Genomic DNA, 19,454 nt, shown 5'->3' on the forward strand with positions numbered 1-19,454 from the left:
TTTTCGCCATTAACATAATAGTCTTCTTTGCGTTTAACGAGCTTCTCTACTAACCCATGGTGTTCTCTGTGGCTAATCCTAGTGCTAACACACGCTATTTTGACGAAACCAGCCTGAAGCGCTTCACGATACCTCAGGAGATATCTGGGAACATGCTGAGCAGCTTGAACATACCCGCCGAGGCGCAGGCGTGCCCCAGGCCGCCCAAGTGCACGGGCTCCAGTCGCTTCCGCTCCATCGACGGGTCCTGCAACAACTTCAAGTTCACGGACTGGGGCCAGACCAACACCGCGCTCCGCAGACTTCTCTCCGCCAGATACAGCGACGGTAAGCGCTCTGCCGTGTGTCAGTGTCGCTGGCCATGTCTGTGTGATCACTTGGCAACCGGCTGTTGTTGCGCCCTACTGGTTAGACGGCCAAAACGTAGTGTTTGCACCGTGGAAACTGTTTCAATTAATTTTTTTGACGTGACGTCTAATAAATCGATGAACGCCGGCTGCACGCACGAAAAAGTGTCCCTCAACGCACATTATCCCGTTACGCTGTGTCCCGTTACGATCATTGTACGCTTGCGCCGCATCTATCTCTCTTCCACTCGATTGGAACAACCATCGATTTGACTTTTTCGAGGCACATTAAACTTGAAACACTCTCATTCGTTTCCTACTTGACCTATCATCTTCCTATCCTTAACAGAATAACACAGATTGGAAGAAGTTAAATAACAAACATGTATAAAAGTTATAGTTAAAATAATCTCTTCGTTAAAGTAATAAACATTTTTGAATTAATGAGTGCAAATAAATGTAAATTTATCAATTAAATTGTAGATTTCATTTAACTCCTTTGTATGCATACAAAATAGTGATAATTCAATAAAAATGATTCAATATTATTCATAAAAGTATGCAATCATTTCATCAATGTTTTGTTATGATGTTGTTACGTTAAACTATCGTCCGTAAACCGACTTTACAGACAACCAATTTTTTTTATGGAAGCGACTGTAGATTCTAATTCATACTTACTGACCATCATCAGACGTTATCAACCACGATTTACATCATGTTTTTGGGCGGAACAACATGTCGTTGACGAGGCTAAAAAGTGACTTCAACTACATCATCTCACGTTGTCTCCTGACAATTCCTAACTCCGTGTAGGATCCGAAAGATGCCATCTTATTTAAAAAAAAAAGTCTTTAGTTTATAAACATTTTCTCTCTTTTAACTTTCAAAATTATTCAACGGAATGCCTGGCTGCTACAAATAATTTTCCTTTTTAAGTCACTGGCGTTTAGGTTTGTATTCATTTTTTTGGATCGACTACGACTGTAGGTGGTAATACTGCCAGTAGACACAAATTACATTTTTTGGAATACAACTTCTTTCATGTCGTTGCTACACTTGCCTTTCCAGCTGAAGAGTAATGCTTCTCACGGTTGATACAGTGTCTCTATTCTGCAGTTAGTTTCTTTCAGTGTTGAAATACAAACAACTTGTTAGAAAAAATTTCAGAAATGATTTTAGTATATATTTTTCAGTTTTCTGACCTTACGTTCCCAAACCCACTCCCCACCCCCCTTCCCCATAGACATTTTGTAAAAAAAATGTATAGTTATATTTTAAAATATCTTCATGTGAGACCCCTGACTGAACGAAGGCAAATTTTCAATACTAAACGTATAGTACATAGACATGGCATAAGTGCTTTTGAAACCAAAATGACGTCTTTCGGTTCCTATCTACTCCCTTTAGTCATTTCGGGGAGACGTCAGCGGCCGTGGTTGTCGGGATTCTCGCTCGCGGGCGGGTCATGGGTCATACCCCAGCGAGGCTCACTCGAACCCACCATGTCCCGTCGTCTTGAGGCTCAGAATCACCCAAGAGGTTTCGCTAGCCCCAGATTTATGTAAATACGGCCTGAAACAAGAAATATAGTCGTGGACTGAAGTATATTTCATGTGTAACATCTTTGCCCTCGGTACACGGCATTTGGTAGGAGTAATTTTGTGAGTGCGACGGAAGTCAAAGAACGGAAATATGTAACAACCACGGTGATGCATATATTATAGTTATAGTATTAACTGCTTAGTGAATTTTAACACGATGGCAGTATCTCAATAAAATGCATTGTCAAAAATCAGGTACAAATCCGGGGTTTAGCATTTTTTTTGCAATTCTTTTTTCGCTTTTATCGGAGCCGTTTCATTATATAGTTTAAAATTTCGGTCTGTTAATCAAATGATTAAATAGTCGACGTAGCTGCTCGGGCAGAGAATTCTAGAGACGAATGTGGAAACTACAAGGGATTCGCGTCAAGAAATGTAGTTGAAACCACTATTTTCGTATATTTATCACGGTCGGCATTCTACGTAAAATTTCGTGTCCGAGTTTCGCATTAGCTATAAGTGTATTCGCGATATGAGAACATGCGAATCTGCTCGTTACCGAGGTTAGATGTTACACATCAGTGTCGAGACTCACAATGTATTCTTTGTTTAGTGCATATTAAAAAAAAAATATTTTTTTTGTCTAATTAATAATCATATGTAACGAAGGTTTGATTCACTGGATGATCCAGAAGGAAAATGGGGGGGGGGGGGGGGAAGGGCGGCATAGCAGCATCCTTCCCCCCCAGAAACTTGAATAATTCGTGAGTTTTCTCCTAATTCATTATCATAGTTCACCAAACTTACTTAAGTGTTATTTTTCTGCAGTGTGCTATAGATAACAGGGTGTTTTTGAACCACAAATAAAACGTGTATTAGGAAGTGTATTAGGAAATGAAATGTGCTCTCCCCTGACCAGCATTGTGAACTTGTGAGCGGGCCCTTGGATTGATGACGTCGTGGTGACGTTGTTACAGGAGTGAGTCAGCCGCCCGTGTCGGGGGTGGGGGGGAAACCCCTGCCGAACTCCCGCGTCCTCAGCACCGTGCTCAGCCCCGATAAGGACGTGCCGGACAGGGTGAACACCCTCATGGTCATGCAGATAGGCCAGATGATCTCCCACGACACGGCTCTCTCTCCCGACCAGCAGTCGCAGAAAGGTTGGTGGCACTGGCACCTTTCGTCTGTGTTCTCTGAGGTACTGACCAGGCCCCCCACATCATTCGGTGGGCCCCGTTGCTAGAAGTCATGATGCCCCCCCCCCCCTTTTTTTTATAACAGAGATAAAAAAAGTTTTTTCCTTTATGTATATTGTTTTAGTTACCTATATATATTTGTTTAACCTTTTCACAATTATTTTTAAAACACATTAAAACTAGTTTTTGGTGGTTTTGTTACTCACAGTTGTAGATTCAGACACGTTCTGTACGCACAGCATATTCTGAATAATATTACTCTGGTGTAATATTTCATCGGTAACTAAATTTAGGCCTTACTGTTTAATTGTTTTCTATGATTTATTTAAAATTGTCTACTTTTTTTGTTTTAAGTTTTTTTTTTCTTTCCTTCGCAGACCCCCTAGACTCATGGGCCTCGTTGCCATAGCAACGGTAGCACCGGCCACGTGGGGGGCCCTGGTACTGACATCGCACCACTCGCACTATTTTGATAGGGTACCTACTTGCTGCAGTTCAAAGCTATTAAAACTAGTTGGAGTGTGTTGGGCGGTGCAGAATTCGTCCCAGTTAAAGAGAGTGTCAAGAATTATGAAAACAAAATCGACCTTAAAATTCCATTTTAAAGCATTTCTGACGTCTTGAAAAGTTATTATCAAACATATTGAGTAGATTTTTGGTTTTTATTTCTCCTTTTTTTTTTTTTTTTTGGTTCTAGAGGCATATTGGGGAGAGGTACGTGATAAACATTTTTAAATTATTTATTTAAATAGTGATAAACACCCAAACTAAAATTAAAATAGTTTCATGCTGTTAAAAGTTGATGAATTGTTAATTATAGTTATTTGTTTATGAATTTCTCACAAAGTTCGCAGTGAGCAACGAATTCATCGCAATGAGAATTGTCACCACAGTCATACTCGTACTTAATTGAATTGACTTTGTTTGTCTTACGGTAGAGAAGCCAAAACATATGTTGAAATATTGAAGCTTTATTTCGTAAAACGGTGTTTGACATCAGCTTATTTGAAGACAAAAAAAAACATTCGAACGTTCATAATAGGTTTCGATATGGCGTGGACACGTCAGTTAATCACTCGTCATTGAATCTATTTATAAGAGAACATATCTCAATTAAATTAAATCAATATTGTATTGCTTTCAGTTAGAGTGAAAACAGTCTTATAATTTTTATCTAAAACATTTGCTTGAAACAATTTTTGATTAAACAAACCATTATTGCAAAGAGTTGAAGAAACCTGGGGTTTTTATAAGAAAATAAATGAAACTTCTCTATCATTTACACTATCGAATCCATTCTTATTTTTGTGTAACTTTCTAAATATTTTCTAAAATATTGTTAAAATAAATTGTTTATATATCCAATCATTACTGCAAGAGGTGGAAATAACAATTTTTGAAAGCAAAAAATCATCAGTACCTTTTTAAAATAAACATACTATCAAATTCGTTATAATATATTGTATAAATCCTAAAATTCATACAAAACTTTGGCTGAAACTATTTTTTATGTTACTAATTATTCCCGTAAAAACAGGAATATAAATCTAAAAAATAAAAATAAATATTCAAATCTTCTTAGTATCAATTTCGTTTGAATTTATTTTTAAAAATATTAATATTGGTTCAAAGCAAATTTTTATACGGCCAGTGCAAGGGATGAAAAATAGAGTTTGAAGGTCATAAAAAAATTATCTTAGTTGGAATATAATATGAAATTCGTTCTAAGCTATTCAATGCTGAATACAATGAGTTATAGATATTCGTAATATTTTTTTCTGAATGGAAATTGAGCAAATATTTAAACGATCAACTTGTAATATTGGAGAATATAAATATGTTATGTGATCATTTTGTAATATTGGAGAACATAAATATGTTATGTACATTATGTTCCAAAAGTTTATAGAAGTTTGAAAAAAAATTTTTTTGAATGAATAGGTTCTCGAAATCTACCTACGCCCATAGGCTGTGTCGAAAGATTTTTTTTTTTTTTTACAATTTCTCGTGTTTTTTTTTTTTTTTTTTTTTAGAATAAAGGAGGGGGTATACATATCTACGTAAAAATGCAGTCGAGGTATAAAACTTCATTTTTAATATAATCAAGATGAAGTATTATGACCGCTCAGGTCTAAAGTTCAAAGTATAGACAGGCATATCGCTTCTAAATTTTGTCCTTATATCAGCTCTTTCGTCCTACTTTAACACCAATCTTATTGTTTGCGTACTGTTTGTTTTTATTCCAGTTTCTTAATTTCGATTAATGCTCTTATTTTTCCGGCATGTTCCCAATTTTCTACTCACACTCCTTAAAGTTGTCAGTAAGGTTACAGTTAGTTCGGGTTACCCAGGGCGGTATTCCAAGACGTTCGGGTAAGGTAGCGAATAAGCACTGCCTTTGTTGTGATACGACCGTAAACTAACTCGCGGGCCGTATTCCGGAACGTGTCCAAACCGAATACCAGTAAGCATGGGCGTAGATCCCGGGGGGGGCCAGGGGGGCCCGGGCCCCCCTGGAATTAATGGGCCCCTCCTTGGGGGGGCCCACTTCGTGATTTTAAAGTTAATGGTGTACACAACATATATCAGATTATTATTTACAACGACGACAGACACTTTGACATGCTTTACATTCCTACCTTCGAGTTCCGTAGTTATTTTCCCTTACCCCTTCTGCGAAAGCCATGGAATGGAGTTTTCCAGTGAGAACTTTGAAACCCTTAATTCCAAGAAACCTTTCATTCCAAAGGACGAAGCTAGGGTAGGGTTCCGTTAGCATTTCCTCCCCATTGTTACCCACCCTACCATGTCCTCTGAAACGACAGTTTTTCAAGTGGTTTTGCTCTCATGTGCGCCAGTCTTCTGCTTTCTTGGCAAACATCAACATGGATAAGTTCGTGACGCGGAAGAAACGGAAAACAGAATCTGATTCTCACCTGGTACGCTTGATTGTTTTATAAGTAGTGACTATTATTTAGGTAATATATTTTATTTAAGTGATTATGTAACGTTATTTTTTCCAGTAAATAAACAACTTAATACTTTGACAGTAATTATAGCAGAATTTAGTTTATTTACGAACTGAAACTTATATACCATTTTCTGGAATTTTTTAGCTCATCTCCATTCTGTAAGGCTAGCTGCTCTGTACGTTATATGTGAATGAATATACAGGGAATAATTTTTTTCCTCGTCAATATGGAATTTAAAATCACTCCCCTTTTATTATCAAACGATAATTTTCACAATTCATGGCCGATAATCACTTTATAACATTTGTTATTTGATAACTGCAACTTTGCACGAGTAAACAAAAGTAAGAGTGAGAAGGAAGTATTTAAACGTTACATATCCGTATTTAAGTTAACAAGGAAGCAAACGCGTAATTTTAATAACTAATCAAGCGGCATATTTTAACTAAATAATTCACTGCCAAATACTGATTATACTAAATATAAGCCGATAAATGTATTTGGTTCAGTTAGCTGTAGGATAAATTTCATAGTTCTATCTCCGAGATTTTTCATTTGTGTCATTAATTTTTTTTTTTTTTTACCTGGTTGATGCCTTTACTAAATAAAATAGTCTTTAAGGGTTTTAATATGATTCGATCGTTCATTTGATGTTGATCCGTTTATTAGATTTGGCGCTTTGGGTTTTTAGGGAGCATCAAAAACTGTGAACAATGAATTTTACGAACTGCATTTGAATCGCAGTAATTATGTGATGTGGCATAAAAAAACCCCGACAAAGTGTGAGTCGAACTCGCGCACGAAGGGTTCCGTACCATTATCTATAAAAACGGCAAAAAAATATCATGTCTGTTGTATGGGAGCCCCACTTAAATATTTATTTTATTCTGTTTTAGTATTTCTTGTTATAGCGGCAAAATAAACACATCATTTGTGAAATTTTATTCTGTTTTCACGTTTGTTGTATGGGAGCCCTCCTTAAATATTTGTTTTATTTTAATTTAATCATTTATTTGTAAAGTAAATATACAACTTAATATTCTGTAAATATTTCAAGTGTCTACCTGTTGCCGTTTTCAATATCGAGCAAAAACGACCAAAAAAAATAACGTTGGTTGCATGGGAGCCCCCTTAAATATTTATTTTACTATGTTTTTATTATTTGTTGTGTCGTTTGGATGAACTTAGTTTACATGAATTAGCTAAAGATTTTGCTTCAAGATCTGAAATTAGAATAAACACTTTTGGAAAATGGTCATGTATGGGTGGGGTGTTATCTATTTGCACTATATTCACGTATATTATTTTTATAGATTTTTTTCATGGATATTTTATGTATTAAGGTTAGCAAATTATTGAAACATGTCATTAATTAATAATTACTAAAACATGTTGCTCTGCTTTATTGTTAATATCACTTACGTAAAAATTAAGTGTATAACATACGAGCTTATCATCCAGAGAATACTTGTTTCGGTTGACCTCTAGCGCAAAATTCTTAAACCACAGAATTCACGGGCCCCCCCTGGAAATCATACAGATTTGCGCCCATGCCAGTAAGGAAACTAATCGACAACTGCTCTAAAACACCAGCACGCTTGGTACATCCCCGATGGTCACGGTGGTTTGTGCTAAAAACACAATGTTAAACTCCGTCCTTTGAGAGCCTCCTCCCCAGCAGCCCAGATGTAGTTGGTGGTGTTGCTCGCAGCGAATGTGTCGACCAACTGCTGCGGGGCGGACGGGAACACGGCGCAAGGCCCCAGCGGCGCGTGCATCGCCATCGAGATACCGAGGAACGACTCCTTCTACTCGCAGTTCGACCACCGGTGCATGAGCGTGGTGCGCTCCATGACGACGGTGTCCAAGAACTGCCACCTGGGGCCCGCGGAGCAGGTGAGCGAGGGCGCTGTTCCGACACGCTGGGACACAGCTGGCGTCAGTGGCGGGCTTGTGGCTTGTGTGGGCGAATGATCCGTCGTCATTCTTAATCCATCACCCTCGCCGGGTTTGAACCGAGCACTCCAAGACGCAAGTACGATTTTTACTAAAAAAAATTTAATCAAACGAATTTTTTATTAATTTTAAAATTGTTCCCATTAAATTCGGACAATGATTACGGATTTTCAAGATAGCGGCCAGGTTTCAAAAATTTCAAGATAAAATTTTTTATTAATTTTTTATATTTTGAAATTAAAACTGGGTAATAATTACGGATTTTCAAGATGGCGACCGTAATGCAAATCGCAACGATGAAGTCATGCACGTACTACAAGATGGTGACCGTGACGAAAAGTGCAGCGTTTTAGAATCCAAGATGGCGGGCGTAGCGGAAAATATAACATTCTAAAATCCAAGATGGCGGGAATTATTTTTATTGATTTTGTAAATTATTTTTTTTACTAATTTTTAATTTTTTTCTGTTAAAATCTGATAATATTTACAGATTTTCAAGTTGGTGGGCATAATGAAAATTGCAACGTTTCTAGAATCCAAAATTACGGGTGTGATGTAAGCAAGATTTGCATATATTTTTGGAATTTGTTTTGGAATTTTTTGGTGAAAAATTAAAGAATTCGAGTTTATGGTCAATGTCCAAGTCAAAGCTCCTCACCAGAAACTTATTGGATGCTTGTCTATGGGGAATTTAAGCCTCAATCGGAAATTTTCATTTCTTTTCTAAGGGAAAAACCGTATCTAAGTTCGTCAGTACACTTGTTTGTAAGACGTATTACAAATACATGATAGCTAAACTAAAATTTATTCATAAAAGACCTAAATACATGCCTAAAAATAATTATAATCATAATGTGCGAAATTTCTACTATAATTAAATTTTAATTATGTTTGCGAAATTTCTACTATAAATAAATTTTAATTATGTTTGCGAAATGTTTGCAGTTCAGTGCGGTAACGCACTTTGTGGACGCTTCCAACATCTATGGCTCGGAAGACGCTGTGGCGGAGTCGATTCGGCTCAAGAAAGGTGGGAAACTAATTACTCAAGTGGCAAATAATGGGCGACACTTCCCACCTAATTCTGCCAACCCTGAAGAAGACTGCGATATAAGATCAAACGAACAAACTTGCTATACAGGAGGTAAGGGACATTGTTAATGAAACAGCTTGAAGTAGGCATTAGACTTTCTATAAAATGAAGAATAAAAATTAATATGTAATAAAAAAAATACATACTCTCAGTACTCCCAGTTGTAGTATCTATGGTATTTCCCTTTTCTAATGTAAAGTGAAATTCCGTCATCTCTGGATCTACAGTTGAAGTTACTCTGGTCAGTAAAACGATCGGAGCTGTATAAATGCTTAAACTAAAAGTTTGTTTAAAAGCTTGAACTGAATTCACTAGGAAGGATCGTGAAGTGAGAATTGTTTAAAAAAGATGTTAAAAATACAGCGGCAAGGAACTAGCAACAAACTTCATTGCAACCAAAAAGTGGGTTGCTATCCAAAGGGGAAAGGTATGTGGGAAAGTCGTTTACATTTTGATTTAAATTATTAACATGGCAAAGATCACACACACACTAACTTCTTACCTGGATGCGCCATGCATGTTCAGAGAAGACCATCCTAGACTGGATCGTTGCCCTTCAACCCGCACGAAGCGTGACGCCATAGAGTGGCTGCACAGGTAGAGAGCCCAACTACGCAGTGGCGAATTTCAGTGGCCAACATCTGTCTCACCTTACAAACATGTGTCACGTTTGCTTGACCAATCATCATCAAGAAAGAATACCATAAAAGTTAAAACGGTGGGAACAAGCATTGAAACTGCTGTAAAACTCATAAGTTAATTTTGTATTTGCATTCAATTCATTATTCAGAATATATATTTATATATATATACACACATACATACATACATACATACATACAACACCCAAAATCATTCAAATAATAATCACAAACCTGGGAAACACCTTCATTTCTCATACTTTGGCTCGAAGTTTACAACGAACTGAACCTTGGGGGAGGGGGGGGATGTTTTCATCAATAGTGACGTATATGTTAGCACGGCGCGCAGATGACAGCGTTGGAACCACTGTTCGCTCGGCCATCCATTTCAGTCGCCCGTGCCTTGCGAATGGTTAGATGTTACCAGCCCAAAAAAGAGCGCCTAACGCCTGCAGGTACGGTGAGTAGGCAATTTGCACGGCATTATGTCTTTGAAGGAGGCGGGCATTGCAGGGGAAAGCGGACCGTCTTACAGTTTTCGACCGAGCGTAGGAGATCTCTTCGCTGCTTGAAATACAGGAAAGCAAAGTTATTTTTGCACCTGGACTGCAAAATATAGCTTTTAGGCAGCAGAAACTGTAACTTTATCGACTTTTAGGGATCATTGGATAAAGATAACTTCGTTTAAGATTTACTTTCCAGATATTAATTATTCTTCCTCCGCGCGTCAGAAACAACATTGGCATGGACGTAGCGACTAGGTTCATTGCCTTCAGCGAGGTATACTGAAACATTGTGAGAAACGTAAACATTTTACTACATAGTATTTTTTTATTGTAATGATATGAAACTACTCACTACAAATATATGTGGCCACTGTCTCAACATTTAGGGCGTCAAGATTCCTATTGTCAAGGTCCCTATTGTCTTTGCTTGCTGCCAACTCAACTGAAGATTGTTCTGCTTTTAACAAGTTCATTCAATCGCATTAAAATGCAGCTTGAACTGACACAAAGAAACTACAGTCATATTGATTACACCGTGTGATGTAAAGAGAAGTGAAGTTGAAAGAAATGTTTCAACATGTATTTTAATCGTCAGCTTTAAGGAAATACCATAGATACATTAGCATGATTATGCATTTCGAATAATTTAAATGTTACCTTTATACATAAATATATACAATCCATACTATTTTTCTTCTGATGATCATAAAATATGAAAATATTGAGAGTTATGTAATTAATTGCATACTTGCACCTAGGCATGTTTCAAATTTAATTAGCAAACTCAAAATATTGACTTTTTTTTATCTTGAATGTTCCAGGGGATGTTCGAATCAACCAACACCCACAGATGTCGGTATTGCAGGTATTATTTCTCCGAGAACACAACCGTTTGGCTGACATCTTGAGCAAACTCAACCCCCATTGGGACGATGAAAGGTTGTACTTTGAAGCGAGACGTATTGTCATTGGTGTATGGCAGCACATTGTGTATATAGAGTGGCTTCCAATTGTGTTGGGTATGTATTCAATATTTTATACCACGTTATTTTTTTTATCGTATTCGTGTTTATTCCTAAGCGAAAATAAGTAATTGGTTTAGTGCGTAATGTACTATTCTGTAATTTATAGCAATAAATCATCATCGCTGAATCATGGTTGCATGCAACCAGTGGAGAATGGAGAGTTTTTTTTGTGCTAGAGTATGTAGAGAATACTGGCCACGTTTACAGGAATAAAACAATTCTGTAGTACACAGCGAGTTGTAGCACAACTTTGAACTATTGTTCAGACGTGACTAATGCACAAGCCATGATATTACGTGCATTCTTTGTGATTATAAATACATCACAAAGTATACCACAGCTACTTGATCATTCTTTACATAGAGTAATAGATTTTTTTCCCGTATTATTTCGTTTAAATGGATATTGTTAATTTTCCGGTCTGCAGGAACCATGTAGGATAACCAAATTGACAGTTAAATACATGGATGCTTGGCGTGATGTTTCCACGTGAAATGTGTTTGAAAATAAATTGTGAGCGAGCCTTTCAGTACTCATTAGTGATGTGTAACATCTAGCCTCGGTAACGAGCAAATTTTTGTGTTCTCATGTTTCAAATACACTTATAATAAGGAACTCGGACACGAAATTTAACGTAGCATTATTTTAAATAATGCCTAGCGTGATAAATATACGAAAAATTGTGTTTTCAATTACATTTCTGGACGTGAATCACACGTAGTTTCCGCATCTCCCGCTATAATTCGCTGCCGGAGCAGCTACTTCGACTGTTGAATCATTTGATTAGCAGACCGAAATTTTAAAATAGATATATAATGGGACGGCTCCGATAAAAGCTAAAATGACTTGAAAAAAATACTTAACCGCAGCTTTTGACCTGATTTTCGACAAGGAATTTTATTATAATACTGCCCATCTTGTTAAACTTCATTAATCAGTTAATACTTTAAAGTTTCCATTGTTCTTTGCGACCTTTGGTTCGCGCCATCCGCCACAGATGGCAGCACCGTGGTTATTACACATTTCCGTTTCTTGACTTCCGTCGCATTCACGAAATTACTCCCACCAAATGCCGTACACCGAGAGCTGAGATGTTACACATCAATAAAGCGCACACAACTCTCGGTGGCAGACTGAGAGACAGGTTGGGTTTCTGCCTCAGGACAAGAGTACGTGAAGAAGCGCAACCTCACAGTTCTCGAAGGTTACAGCTCAGGCTACGACATTGACCTCGACCCCTCCACCCTGAACAGCTTCACGACCGGGTGCTTCAGAACATTCCACAGCATGGTCCAGGGAAACATCAGGTGCGTAACACTCGTTCCGTAACTGCTGGGTTACAGGTTAAACCGGAACGCACCATAACATCGCATCTATGCGACTATCGTACTTACATACTGCCACAAGCAGTCCACTTTCATGCAACATAGAATTTGTACTTTGACAGGGACAGAAAAAACCAAGCCACTTTTGTTGAGGAACACATGTTCGGAAACGAAACCCTGCAATGTAAGAGGCGCGAACTATGGCGCGCAAATTTGAATTTTGGCGGGCTTCCAGGGACTTCTCCATTGGCTGAGAGGACGCGCTATCACAGTGCAGTGGCGTACAGACGCCCCGCGAGAAGCAGGTGATGAGCCGGACGCAGTTTTTTTTAAGTTAGCAATACGCACTAGCAACCAGCAGTCTGGCGTGCAGAACGCTTCGTGGTGTGAAACTTCCAGTTTATGGAGGGCGTTCAAGTCGTACGAAGGCCTTCCTATTCGGTACACGTCTGTTGCAAATGCGCACTGCTCCTGCTGCGATTCATTTCACCTGCCCGTACACAGTGAGAATATCGGCTATCTCTGCCTACGTGAAGTCTGCAGGGCTGTTGCTGTTTGTTAAATCTGTAGTTGCAGCGCCGCACTCGCTAATAATCGACACTGCGCTGATCGCCCAGAGCCAAGCGTATTGAAGTACCACAACCTACCATCCACTGTGCCGTACACCAGACTGCTGGCTGCTAGTATGTGTAACTAACTCTTAACTGCTTCTAGCGGGGCGTCTGAACGCCACTGACTGCGATAACGCGTCCTCTCAGCCAGTGGAGTAGTCCCCTGAAGCCCGCCAAATTATTGTACACGGTCTACTGTTCGCATACTTAACTTAGCAGGGTTTCGTTTGGACATGTGTTCCTTAGCGAAAAGTGCTTGTTTTTGGTAGTCTCTGCCACCGATTAAATCTACTATCGAAATTTTCAAACAGGCTGTATATGTTGGCTTCACGATTTCCTGTATAATTTTAGGGTGTTTTCAAAGATATTCAATCTCTTCTTTCTTTCTGTGTATTGTCGGCAATGCCAACAGTTTAAAAATTCAAAAATTTATGTATTTGTGCATACATTCCTGTGGCTTTAAGCACTGTTTAGTAATACACAATATGTTAATCAAAATATAGGTTTTAGTAGTATTCAGAAACTAAAATTATGTGTCATATTCAATATTTTAAGGCTTATTTGACTTATATTACAAAAATACGTTACTAATAACATAACATCTTCCAGTTAAAAGTTCATACAATAATTTCTGACACTTATTTTTAGGAACATTTAATTTTAAGTATAACAAAATTATATTACATTATTTAAAAAATTAAAATCAGTTTACTTTAAATAAGTTGTTTTTAAGTAGTTCCTGAAATTTTTAGAAGAAACTTTGCGTTTGAACTAACAAATTTAACTTAAAATGTGTGAAAAATGTTTTAAATATGTTTTTTATTTTATAAGTTTCCTTTCATTAAAGTATTTTACAGCCAGCTTCACTATTTTTTTAAAAAAAATTCTATGTCAAAATGTTGGAAATATAAATTTGACGGTGTAACAGACTAACAGCGCATTTATCAAACATAGTACCTACTAAATGTAGGACACACTAGGTTTGGAATTTAAAATTTTGTCACACGCCATTTTAGTAGCAGGCTTGAAGTTTGACTTGAATTAAACTTGCTGTGATAACTCGCCATATCAAAATTGACCCAAGCCTAACTTTAATGAAAATGTCACAGACTTGTGTTTGTAAACTTGAATGAGTCTTGTCAAGGTAACTTGTCACGCACTCTCACTGTTAATGCAATGTTGTTTATGTTTACAATTGTTGTGTTCGCACCTCTTAAAGAAGTTTTGAAAACAAACGGATATGTCTATGCCAAAAGTCGCTTTGTTCTATATTTCTGCACAGCGTGGGAATTGGTTGCAATGTTCACAGTTTGATGACAGAATATTTAAAACTCGTGTCAAACAGATATTTAATGATGACTGAAATGCTTACAATAGTGTTTACACGTGCAGGTTTTTTGATGACGACGGGGGCTCGAAATTCGGCTTCCCTCTGAGAGAATGGTTCGACAGACCGAGCATACTGCACGAAGAGGACAAGTTCGACCGCATGCTGAGGGGACTGGCTTGGCAGCCTGCCCAGTCAATGGATCCCTTTACCACACAAGACGCAAGTTATTTATCACAACTTTCGGCATGTCAAGGCATAAATCATATCCCCCAGACCTTGCGTACCTTGTTGCAACCACGTATTCACTAAAAGGATCTAGTCTGTAAGCGCCGCGAGGAAATAATATTATTTATCGCGAGCAACTACAACTACCACACTAGTTTACAAGTGTTGAATTCAAAATGTAGCCAAAACTAAGTCCTAGACCATGTCAAACCAAAGTAATAATAATCGTGTTGCAAGTGGTTTGAATTTCAACATGGTGAGGCTTAATCCCCCTTAATGTTCTCTAGAAATTCATGCAAGTCCATTATATTACTGTCATTAAATATACTTTAAGTAACATCATAATGTACTAACCGTAAAGTAATAGTTTATGAAATGCTAAGTTACTCACAGCCTAGAATGTATTCAAGGGAAATTATTAATGTAATTTTTATTTATAATTTTGAAAGAGAAAAATTATTAAAACACATTATTATTTAACACACGGGCATGAAATTTATAAAATTTCAATTATTTGAATCTTGTGTAAAAATAGCTATTTCATAAATTAATGTAATACAACCAACACACTGTAAAAATAATTAGTAAAATGTAATGAAAGTAAGTTGAGGCATTACGAATACACGTGTTTGGCCTATAAAATAGACCAGGGAGTCATGCAATGCGTGGCCGGTACAGCTAGTTATTTATAAACTTTAAATGCTTTAAATTTCTATGGTTTCAGCTTACCAATTTCCTGTTCAAGCATCAGTCTCCGTTCGGTCTCGACTTGGCAGCTATAGACATACAGCGGTCGAGGGACCATGGCCTGCGATCTTATAACGACTTCAGAGAGCTGTGCGAACTGCCACGAGCAAGCAACTTTTCAGATTTCTCAGATGTGATTGACAAAAAGGTACTACTGCAAAATAAAAACTATTCACTATATCAAATCAATGATGAAAATACAACTAATTTAAACATACACGCATTCTGTAAAACTAAACATTGGAACCAAATTAAACCATAAAAAAATAATTTAAACTTCAGTTACAGGACATACATTGTTGCCCACAAAGTCGTGATATGTATGTGTGTGTGTGTCTATATATATATATATATATATAGAGAGAGAGAGAGAGAGAGATTGAGAGAGAGAGAGAGAGAGAGAGAGAGAGAGAGAGAGAGAGAGAGAGAGAGAGAGTGAGAGAGAGTAAATGCTACAATAGGTTGTATTTAATTGAAATCTATCTAACAGACATTGAGTATGTAAAAAAAAATTATACGTAAGGTAAATTGTGTATTTCATGTTGATGCTAAATTTCCATGATTGAGGAGAGCATTTTGTGCTTTGAAATGTTTTCACCAACTCACACAAACTAGCGCTTTAATTCTGTAGTCAAGTTCCTAACAAAGTGCTTATTTTTCAGTACGTTGAACTGCTGTCTCAGCTGTACGCACACGTGGACGACGTGGACATGATGGTAGGCATCAAGCTGGAGAACCTGTTGCGCGACACCGTGGTCGGCAAGACCTGCCAGTGCATCATCGGCGAGCAGTTCTTCCGCTGGAAGTTCGGGGACTTGTGGTTCTACGACTTCAAGGAGAACCCCGCAGCGTTCACGCCAGGCAAGTACCAGCGACGCGCAGGCCGTGGACAGGGTTTGTGAACGAGGGGGTCAGTGTGACCATCACAAAAATGTTTTATGAGTAAGTTTTCTTTGTAATTTGATTTTAAAATAACATTGTCACACTAAAATAATAGGGAATGGTATACTTTTTTAACTCCCACGTTTACACATCGAAATTTAAGTAATGTTTTGCTCTAGAAAAGAAAACTGAACATTTTGCATTTTTTTTATTTATTTGTACTTCGCTACTTTGTTTTCAAGTCAATTTTTTGATGATTTTGTTAAAATGTCATGAAAACATAAACATTAATATTTTTAAATACACGATACTAATGCACGGAACACACGTGAGTTTGTATGAAAAACATGCTTACATTAACACGTGTGCAAACGGGCATGAAATATAGACTACTTGGAAATACAAGTCCTTATGCTTCTGTGTATGAGGCACGTTGGGCTATAATGGGGAGGAAATACATTATTGTAAATCCTGGAAGGGAGGGTCTGGACCCCACAAAGTCCTTCTGGCTATGTACCAAAGGGTGGCCGGGGGGCTCTCAAAGAAGAAGAAATAAATAAATTGATAAATTGAAGATTGTGATACCACTCAGCACAAAGAAAGTAAAGTGAAATGCCTTTGATTCGGCATTCTATGGTTTGTATTCCAGTACCAATCTATGCGTTCAGGTGTTTTCGGATAGATTCCAACTGTAGACCTTGGCCACTGAGTTGCATTACTGCGCTGCTGGCTTTTGACGTGACGTCTAATAAATCGATGAACTCCGGCTGCAAGTACGAAAAAGTGTCCCGTTACGCTGTGTCCCGCTACGCTCATTGTACGTTTGCGCCGCATCTATCTCTCTTCCACTCGATTGGAACAACCATCGATGTGACTTTTTCGAAGCACATTAAACCTGAAACACTCCCATTCATTTCCTACTTTTCCTATCATCGTCCTATCCTTAACAGAATAACACAGATTGGAAGAAGTTAAATAGCAAACATGTATAAAAGTTATAGTTAATATAATCTCTTCGTTAAAGTAATAAACATATTTGAATTATTGAGTGCAAATAAAAGTAAATTTATCAATTAAATTGTAGATTTCATTTCACTCCTTCTTTGTATCCATACAAATAGTGATAATTCAATAAAAATTATTCAATTTTATTCATAAAAGTATGCAAATATTTAATCAATGTTTTGTTATGACGTTGTCACGTTAAACTATCGTCCGTAAACCAACTTTATAGACAACCAATTTTTTTAAGTTTGCTTAGAGTCTATCGTCACTATTGGTTTTCATTACGTTACAGCATTTCCTATTTTCCAGCATTTTAAGCTGAAGTCACAATGCAAGACGGACATGACACGACAAATCCAATTATATGTTGTACATCGTTTCAGCAGTACAGAGTTAAATGCGTAGGGTCACAATACCACGATAACTTAACACAAAAAACTATAAAATGGTCGTCGGCAAATCTTTCCATGCCAAATTCGTTCATAAAATGCATTAAAGAATGTCCCAAAAAAACAGCATTGGCCCTATAGTATTCTTTTAGTTCCTGTTGATAGCTGAAATGCATAACCATATACATTAGTCGTGTCTTGCACAAATTGAGATTAAGTTTATTTTAGATACAAGAAAGGAAGCTATAGATATGTTGATAAGGGACAGAAAATAATTCTGCTGTTAGCTATGGTAAATAATAAAAATAAACACAATAAATAACTGACGGCAAACTAGAAATATGAAAGTGTGCCCAAACATAAAAACAAAATTTTGTTTTTCAGCATAAAGATTTACCAAGACGGTAAAAAAATTTTAACTTTAGTTTTGTAAGGTTTCCGTTTTGTCGTCACATTGCATGATAAAATTGAATTAGAAATGGGATCTATTCTTGTGGCCATTGGGGTGCGTATTTTGTTGAAATGACATCATTGCGACCTTGTGTTTCATTGGCTGCTGAGTGTGTCGGGGCTTGTCGTGTCGAGTCTGTCGTGGCATTGTTATTCCAGTGTTATACGTTACTTTTCACACTTGGTATACCAGTTAAAACTATACTGACGTTCAATAATCTGGCATATCGCTCGTCCGGCACGGCTGTGCTCCCAAACGTGCCGAATCATACACATCTAATTATATTATGCAGTAAATATAAAACTAGGAATTGTTTAAAAAATTTACATGTTTATAAGATTAACTGAATATATTGAGGATTTGAACATATTGAATTATTCATTTTTTAATAATATAACAATTTAAATACTTCTTATTTGTTGACTAATTTAATTTTAAGTCATTTTATCACACTTTGTTAAGGAAGGTAAATTTTGGGTGATAAACTAAAAAATATATTTTCTTTATTTTTCAGAGCAACTAAAGGAGATAAAGAAATCAAGTTTATCCAAGGTGATATGTGATAATGGTGATCAAATAAAGAAAATTCCAAGAAATAGTTTCCTTCATGTCTCAAAAACGTACGTATTAAATTTATGAAATTTATTACAGGTAGTAAGAGAAATAATTTCATGCAGACAGCAAGACCATCAAATATTTGCAGAATCATGAACTGACTTAAATTACATATTATATTAATATTTCCATAAGGTGATTAAACTAATTTTAAAATACAAAAAACCTAAAAAATTTCATTAATATTAACTGATCAAAAATACTGCCAAAATTATAACTTTGGTGCTCAATAAATAAAATTTTTATATTCTTGCTTAAATTGGGAACTGTAATTTAATGTGCACTGCTTAGATAAAAAAAAAATTTTACTATCAATTTAAAAATAATTTGTTAAAGAGCTAATTAAATAAATTCTTTAAGCTCTTTGCAATTAAAAATATGTATCCTCCCAAGCAGTGATTATTTTAACAGCTTTACACACATACACTCAACATTAATCACATTTGATGAAGTCAGTCTGAATTACTTATGGAATGTTTGAATTCCTGAAAAAATGTTTGAACGTTGTCTTTCAACTGGCATGAGTACGCAAGACCCAAATATATTTATAGGTCATTCCTGCAGGTTAAGATTATCTGTTTTGTATTATAATTG

At 36.8% G+C, this 19,454-nt stretch overlaps 1 protein-coding gene across 1 annotated transcript in view; it reads left to right on the forward strand.

The window, feature by feature from the left end:
* The window catches only part of LOC134533168 (peroxidase-like), a 40,962-nt gene that overhangs the window by 17,693 nt on the left and 3,815 nt on the right, over positions 1-19,454 (forward strand). The window contains exons 4-13 of the mRNA XM_063370532.1: positions 113-327; positions 2,869-3,051; positions 7,771-7,955; positions 8,961-9,159; positions 11,077-11,274; positions 12,443-12,587; positions 14,609-14,765; positions 15,496-15,666; positions 16,181-16,379; positions 18,760-18,865. Of these exons, the coding sequence (XP_063226602.1) occupies positions 113-327; positions 2,869-3,051; positions 7,771-7,955; positions 8,961-9,159; positions 11,077-11,274; positions 12,443-12,587; positions 14,609-14,765; positions 15,496-15,666; positions 16,181-16,379; positions 18,760-18,865 (1,758 nt within the window). The remainder of the gene's footprint in view (positions 1-112; positions 328-2,868; positions 3,052-7,770; positions 7,956-8,960; positions 9,160-11,076; positions 11,275-12,442; positions 12,588-14,608; positions 14,766-15,495; positions 15,667-16,180; positions 16,380-18,759; positions 18,866-19,454) is intronic.

The sequence above is a fragment of the Bacillus rossius genome, chromosome 6 (assembly GCF_032445375.1).
Source record: "Bacillus rossius redtenbacheri isolate Brsri chromosome 6, Brsri_v3, whole genome shotgun sequence".
Taxonomy (NCBI): Eukaryota; Metazoa; Arthropoda; class Insecta; order Phasmatodea; family Bacillidae; genus Bacillus; species Bacillus rossius.